General features: G+C 36.4%; 1 protein-coding gene across 4 annotated transcripts in view; it reads right to left on the bottom strand.

The window, feature by feature from the left end:
• Positions 1-1,478: 1,478 nt before the first annotated feature.
• The window catches only part of LOC108777752 (uncharacterized), a 37,186-nt gene continuing 30,386 nt past the window's right edge, over positions 1,479-8,278 (bottom strand). For 3 of the 4 annotated variants that reach the window (XM_018544715.1, XM_018544714.1, XM_018544713.1), the window contains exons 5-9: positions 4,421-4,538; positions 3,998-4,151; positions 3,757-3,916; positions 1,947-3,622; positions 1,479-1,559 (exon numbers count right to left, since the gene is read on the bottom strand). In XM_018544715.1, the coding sequence (XP_018400217.1) occupies positions 2,159-3,622; positions 3,757-3,916; positions 3,998-4,151; positions 4,421-4,538 (1,896 nt within the window). In that variant the 3' untranslated portion in view covers positions 1,479-1,559; positions 1,947-2,158. Of the gene's footprint in view, positions 1,560-1,946; positions 3,623-3,756; positions 3,917-3,997; positions 4,152-4,420; positions 4,539-7,692; positions 7,999-8,278 lie in introns of all 4 variants that reach the window. The other variant, XM_018544716.1, reaches the window with a different exon arrangement.

Below are 8,278 nucleotides of genomic sequence, written 5' to 3'. Positions count from 1 at the left end.
ACGTAATATGTTAATTTTGTCTAGGATATGCAATAAACGTTAAAGTACAACACGATAAACTATATACGAATCCATTAACACATAGATACAATAAAATAGTCATAGGACTTGTGCGTAAGTCTCGTGAGCATACAATGCAGAATCGTTCGCTTTCATGAAAGGATTATACCGAAATATAAATGTAATTATAAATTATGCACGATAAATATTTAAAATTCATCGCGTGAGTTACACAAGCAGGGTATATTCTAAATTAACAGCGCGATAAAATGATACGAAGAATACATTCATAAAATAAAATCGTTATCAAAGTACATCGTGTAAGTAATATCTTGTCTTCAAATTGCAAACGTGTAAAAACTGAAAGTGATCTCGCACGTTTCTCTCTCAACAATACTCTTAACAATTTTCCACAGATTAATAGACAAATCGTTGCACCTTACACAAGTAGAGTTTCTTTTGTTTTTTTTAAAAGAAATTCGCGCGATTTCTCTTCAGATTCAGTGCGAGGGAAAACAGCTATTCGATTAAGTCCACACAATACTCTGTGACGTACGCATATACAATCGTAGTTAGACAGTTCATCAAACAATTACTATTTGGTAGTGAAAAGAGAATTATATACGGACAATCGCGTGGCACTATTTCAATGTGGTCTGAGTTCCTACTCATTGTCCTGATTGACTAGAATTCGATTTATTCAATTACAATAGCAATTTCGCAATATCGAAATCATTTCGCGGTGATTTCGCAGTCGCTGGTACGTAGAGAATTCCCTTATTGTTTGCGGCGATCGCCTACGCGTTGAGAATCAAGCGTCGAAATCCCTGATTTAGGTAGCGGACTTATTTTTCTACTCCATTCTCGACTACGTCGCGCGATTGTGGCAAGTTCCGTTATAATCAAAGCCTATTCGTAAGCAGATATACTGCATGCAATATGTATCAAGTCCTCCCTACCTACGACAGCACTATCAAACGTTAGCATATAAAAGCTAGACTGGATTCTCTTGCGAGAGCTTAAGATACATATGGGAATTTATCGAATTATATAACAACATGTCGGATGACTGTGAGCAACGGTGCAACGTGATCCGACGTGATCGAAATTTAGTATATATAAACATTATTTATATGTTTCTTTTTTCTCAAGGACGACAAAGCTGTCAGAATTTCCTTTATAACCCTGGTCTATATCCAATAAGCTCCTTTCGAATAAATGAGAGAAAAGACAGGATTTTCTTTGTTTCGATTGATAAAACTAACGCTTGATAAGTTAAATCAATAGTCAAAAAGCTGAATTGAGAGATATACCAGTGCTAGAAACATTCCATTGTGTATATTGCATGTTTTAGCTAATTGATATTTGCTGCTGACCGATTAGTGTGCCCATTATTGGCTCGTGCAAACATTTGATCCGCACGTTGATGAAGATACTTCTTTGCCTTGGTTACAAGGGACTTAGTCTTATTCCTTAATGCGGTCAGCAGCAGGAAGGTTTCATGCCACTTTTTTCTTACTGGTCTTCTTACTGCGAGGTAAAGTAGCGAAACTCGTTATCTGAAATGAAGATACGACGTTATTATAGCTTATATTTTTACTATAAAATTCAGATGGCATGTTGTCAATCTCTCGCCATTTTTTATGGTTTTGATTGTAAGTGATAAAAAATGAAGGGCAAGATCATTTTCTTTGAAAAGTTTAGATTAAAACTCAACCAATTACTTATATATAAGATAGTTCAAATATACAAATTCCTTATTTTAAATGAGCAAATCATTCACTCATAAAAAATTATAGATTAATTGCGTTATAATGTCACATTAAAAATTAACATCATGCAAGAGACTAAAACACGCAGTTAAGTGTTATGATTAAAAAAAAGAAATTGCAGTTAATTGTTTAACTTGGATTAACAAGACTCAGAAATCAGAAACTAGTCCATACGATCTTAATGGAACAGTCCATCTCTTCTGCCCGGATTTCCTATCAGGATAAAATATGAAATATGGAAACTGGGATTGAGAGAACGAACAAGCTTTTATCATATTTTAAATACATCAGAGACAAAAGACAAGTATAGTTATTAAGTAATTATTTAATACAGCTAATGTAATTTCTCTATAATATGCGAAATATGCGACATTAACGAAATGCATTTAATTAATGTCAGTGATAATTTCTTTTTTATTTCTATAAGGCAGCGACTGTGACGTTTCGCGAATCTGTGAGTTTGATTCATTTTCAACATTCTTGTCATGATTTTCGGATTTTTCTGTATTCATTGCACCTTTTTCTTTTTTATTATCTTCAATTTTCAGATCTATTTTGATTTCGTTCAAGGATACAGCTTCAGTATCCGTTTTTTCAGCGAAAGTATTTATATCTTTATCAAAACTTTTAATGTTGTCATTGCGATCCGATCTCAGTGGAATCTCTTTCACGTCCACTTCTTGCTTTGAAACAGATAATTTTGTGGATGTGTCTACAAACACCTGGGATCCTATACTACCCGATCTCGATGCAGATCCACTGGTCTCAGAATACGTGGAGCTGGAATCTTCCTCCTTAGAGGAAGTTTCGTTTTGTTCCTTATGGAAAGCATTATGAAAGATGTTCTTCGGGATCGTTAATAATTTGGAAAAACCCTCTTTAGCACGTAATCTGTTAGACTTCTTTCTTTTTTTCGTGCCCGGGACGTGCGATAAGAATATATCTTTCGTAGTATCCGTATTTGAAACAGTTCTCAATGTACCAGTTTTAATGACCAAGGTGGCCTTCAAAGCATTTTGAGACTCGTTTTCGTCAATGTCTTCATTACTTATTATCTCATTACTTGTTGGAGCTTTCGGAGCGGGCTTTTTATGATATTTTCCTGCCCGAGCATCGCCGTCAAAATCACATTTCAATGTACTCGGCGTAACGGGAGAGTGAACCGCAGTATCGCAAGCACAAGTACTCAACGAATCGTTAGTCCTAATTTCCTGTATATTTATATGTTCCTTACCTTCGTCAATCGTATTTAACTTTTCTTGAGAAGATACGATGCTTGTTACAGCTTTGTGCGCATTATCTAATAATTGCTTCAATTCGTCGAATTTTTGTTGACATATCTCACCAGTTATTCGTTCAAGACCGGTTCTTTCTATATTAGGCTTTTGGGAAACAGTTGAAACTACTACTTCATTTGATTCATCAATATATTCAATTTGCGTGTTAGAATCGCTTTGTTGAGAATCAGATTCCTTTATCGAACAATCGATATTTATTTTGTCTGCGCTTTTTGTCACCGCAGGTATTGACAAGTTTTCCAATGAGATATTCTTGATCTCTATGGTTTGCACTGTTTGCACGTCTATTTGAGCCAAGTCTGTGTCAACGAACTCGCTGCTCGATTCCGACGATGACGATTCATTATCTTCTATTTTCGTTGCGGATTTGTTTTCGTTTGCGGATTTATCGCTATCGATATAAGCGGTGGTAGATGTTGGACGGTCTATCGATTTATTACTTTGAGATAACAACAGTAAAAGCTCGACAGCTTGTTCAGGAGTGAGGACGTTTAGGGATGATGGTAGGGAGACATTTTCGGGAGGTGTGCGGTCGAAATCCTCGCCCCTGTCCTTCAAAGATCATAAAAAAGTATGTGTTATTAATTTGACGAGTATGCGTGAAAAAGCAATGTAATTTCTTTTCTTTTTTTTTGTTAATGATCGGTGTGTACGCGATTATTAGTTTCTATGTTACTCGGGCTTACTTCGGGCGTCTTCTTCGTGGTAGAACGAGGCTTCACGCGTGTTCTCGCACCAACGCTTGATGTTCTTACTAAAGAGTCACCCTGAGAAGTCGTGCGCTGGGACTGCAACGCCTCGCCGCTACTGTAACCGCTAGATATGTCGTCCGAGGACCTTATATTTCTATAAATATGAAAAGATTTGTTATTATCGACCGTTTAACGTTAATGCGATCGTTCTTAGAAATTGCACGGAATCACGTACGTTAAACTAGCTATAGGCTCCCTAGGCCTTGGCTGTCGAACATCGACATCTACTTCGGAAAAATACATCTCTACTCGAGACGCATTGCTGCTGGACTGGGTCCTGCGAGGACTATAGCCTCTTCTACCAACGTGCTCTCTTCGACGAGGTTCCACTATAAAAAAGATCCACAAATTTTATTTACTTAAAATTAAGTCACTAAATAGTAAACGCGCTTTGTTTTCAAGGACTATTTAAATATTTTTTAAAATTTATATAAAACACATGTATAAAATTACATATTTATAAAATGTACATAATTATACTCAAAATGAACATATAAATTTGTAAAAATATAAAAGTGTAAGAAATATTTGCTCCAAATATTTGCACTTATTCTCGCAAAATCTCCATTTAATTAACACGACGCGAGGGATCAGCTACCTTCCATATCCGTTTCGTCACGCGCATCGGGTGTGTTTCTATTTTCGTCCTCCTTCTCACCGGTTAGATCACTGAGGCTGTAACTTTTCCTCAATTGTTGTACCAACCCACCGCCGCCCTGGAAAAGAAAGCCGCTCGTGAAACACATGCGCCGCAAACGTCGCAAACAGTTTACTGCGAGAAAAAAAAGATGAAAAAAAAAAAAGAAGAATTAAATTATCGAGAGAAAAACTTAAAGAGTCGATTAAGAGTAAAAGAAAACAAAATAAAAATCTTACCAACCAAAAGGATGTTAATGTGTTATCTGCCGTCACCCGGTCACGGAAGGCAAACTCCCCTTACGCCGGATTTAGATCAATCCAAAGGCGATTTCTTGCTTTTCCCGGACGTATATACGTATCTTTCTGTTAAACATGCGCTGTCCAGAAGCACGCGACAGCCGATGATATATAAATGCGTGCAATATGCGTGAGTAACCGTCGCGTCTAATATAGCACGTCTAGCGATTAGTTCTATTAATTGAATGTGAACTTATATATTTTTAGAAAGAATGCGCTGTTGGTGCGAGAATTAATGCCTGGAATGAGATCGCCGTTTGGGATACAGCGGGAGGCGATGTAAGATAGGACGCAGTCGTTGCGGCGAAATGAACAAACAAAAACAAAGGATCAAAAGCTTATTCAAATAATACTTTTATTTGAAAAGGAATCAGCTCATCATAATAATCAGAGTCTTTGGGCTCGGTTACAAAAATCTTACTAGCTAGAACAGCTCGATGCTAAAAGCGCTCGCACACGGAAAGTTATACGTGAGAATTAAGGCATTGGATTTACGCGCGGTCAGAGATAGTCTTTGTTGTCACAAAGACCAAAACTAACCAGCATGCTTTCGCGTAATTTAATCCCTGACCTGATCTGATAGTTCATTCGGAACTATAACGCATCCGATCGCAAGGGTATAACACGCAATCCTCTAGAGGAATAACTGATTACATACACATTGAAAAAACATATTGAATTTTAATATTTTGAATTTGATTAACTAATTGAATATTTAACTAAAATGTGAACTTATATTCATTTACAAAAAATTAACAAGAACTATTAATTTATAATCATCATTTTTTTTATCGAGTAAATTTTTATTTATTACAAGTAAATATTGAGTCGCTATTGAAAAAAATATGTATTAAGATTTAATATATTTTTTCTCAATATACCTGTAGCATGCATTATGTACAAAAATATTCCCTCTTTCATACATCAACATCAAATAACACACGCGTCTTTTTCCGTCTATGCATCTCCATAAACGAGTGACGTCGAACAAGTAGCGGCAGACATTTTATCGGCATTGATACAGCAGGACAAATCCAACAATTGTTGATCACAATAGTCGATGATGCGATAAATTTTATTGTTATTATGGATTTTCCGTGTGCGTGCGATCAAATTTTTATTTTTTGGTAACTTCGTAGGTAAAATACACAAGCGAGATGACGAATACATAAACACGTGAATAACACTAGCTATGACAACAATGATGACGATAACGATAACGATTACGCGCTCACGAGCGCGTAGTCGTCCATCTCGTTGCATTCTCAATTTTCGTAGTAACAACTCCTTTTCCTGAGTTTCTCTTCCCAAAACGCAACTTGTAGAACGTATGACTTAGTGAACATGTGGCACAAACAGATGCTTAAAGTCCCAAAGTTGCTTCAATGACTTTGATCGAGTTAATCTAAGACTAAGTTAAAGAATCGTTGTCTTTTTGTATAAATAACAAACCTACTTGCGATGCAACCGAAAAAAGGATCAATTCTAATTCTAGGACTATGCACGTGAGTTTTTGAAAACCAACTAAAATTTTAAATCGCTCCACATGTGTATTTTGTAATTTAGTAAGTCGAATTTTTATTTTATAATTAATTGACTTACAACGTTTAGAATTCTTATTTATCAGAAAATATACATTTATATACATATAAAAATATTTAATTGGATTCGACAAACTCACACGTAGCTTCAAAAAAGATTTGTAGTCTTAGAATTAATCGAAGTTCAGTGTTTATCGTAGTTCATTGTCCTAATCACATCATTAAACTTTTTTAAAAATTGCGTGAGATAAAAACGACATAATAGAAAAAAGATATGTAATTGTTGACAGTTAATTACACAGAATTTCTAATTAATATTTTCAGATTTTTTTCTTTGATATAAATATCTTGATGTCAACGATCTTTTTATTATCGTTCTTAAATTCATGTTGAATGTCACCGCGTGCTTTGACATAATTGGCATTTTTATTAACGTCAAGGCAATGTGCGGAATATTACGTAAAAATATTGAGATTATTTCTAAAGCTATTTTATATTCGAGCTAAGACGTACGTAATCCTTATGAGTCCTAGAATCGAACGTGGAATAATTATACAAATCGAAGTAAGGCACACGAGTGGGAACGACTAACAAGTCTTATCTTGGTCGAAAATGTGTATATGATTAAAAGTTCTCCACTATAGTCATATAACGATTAAAGTCTTTCAAAATTTTTGTGTCTTTCTAAAAAATAGAGATACAAGATTGTACAAAAAGTCTGTTACCTATTAGTGGCATTAAATACCTATCAGTGTATTAAACAACCTTTCCACCGCTAAAGTGTATTATCCATAATTAAACAATCACACACAGTGTAATTTTTATACTCACGAAAGCAATACAGACAAGAGATTACATGTATCACTAAATGAAAATTTATCGTGAATCCGCGAACAGAAAGTTTCGTCTCGCGCATTCCCATATAAAAAAAAAAAAATGCAAAAGGCAAACTCGTAATAAATTGCATGAAATAAAAGTATCAAAGTGAGTGTATAATATACAAAAAAAAATTGTCATCGATCCTCAGAGCGCTTTCTTTCGCGCGTAAGAAAGTCTTTTTTATCATTCGTAATAATACATCACAAATACATATCGTTTGTGAGCCTTCAATAAAAATCGTCAACACTCCAATAATCTTGATTCTTTCTGCTTTCCATATTTCCGGTGGTTTATCCTCATTTTCCCACCGTCTATATATCGAGTCATCTTCCTCTTTCTCTTTTTCTAATTAATTGACGCCAGCATCGTCGCTAAAATCTAAATCGTAACTCTTCGTGATCGATTTGCAGGCGCGAGTCTTCTGTCGCCTGGTGACTTTGGTGATGGTGCTGCGCTCCTTCCTAGACTTTCGCGTTTTCCGTGGGGCTTCCACCTCGGGCATCTTAAACTCCACCGGTTTTTGTTCCTCCATCAGATCGCTCTCAGTGTCCGTTGTCGGCAGATCCTGCATCACCACCTCATCGTCGTCTGATGTTGAATCACGGTACTGCCAGCCGATCGTATCCGTATCGCCTATCTCCAGATCATCAGATCTAGCATGCAGATGACTGTAGACCGCGCTGTCGTCCGGATAATCCGGCTCGTCTAGCTGGCTGTTTAGCCGCGTTGTCGGTCTGGGGTTGGCTAAGCTAGAAATCGCCGGGACTAATTGACGGTCGGGGAGTGCACTCGTCGTGGTCGGGAATACAATTGGGAGATTCTATCATGTGATGCCGAAATTTGGTTTATTTTTTTATTTATATATAATTTTTTTTGCGTTTCTCAATCAGCCAGCAATTCGGTGTGTTCGTGTTGGTGGTTGTTGTTACGGGTCAGTGGCAGAATTTCGTCGTGTGGTTGACGATGGTTCGGTGTAGACAAATTTCTTAAGCAACGGCAGAGGTTAGGGCGATGATCGGACGGTGGTTAGGTGCTCGGTGTTTGCCGTGCGTGATTTTGCGGATGGCGATGATGGCGTTTTTTTTTTTTTTTTTTTTTTT

The sequence above is a fragment of the Cyphomyrmex costatus genome, unplaced genomic scaffold (genome assembly GCF_001594065.2).
Source record: "Cyphomyrmex costatus isolate MS0001 unplaced genomic scaffold, Ccosl1.0 scaffold460, whole genome shotgun sequence".
NCBI lineage: Eukaryota > Metazoa > Arthropoda > Insecta > Hymenoptera > Formicidae > Cyphomyrmex > Cyphomyrmex costatus.
This window is presented reverse-complemented; position numbering and strand designations above follow the sequence as displayed.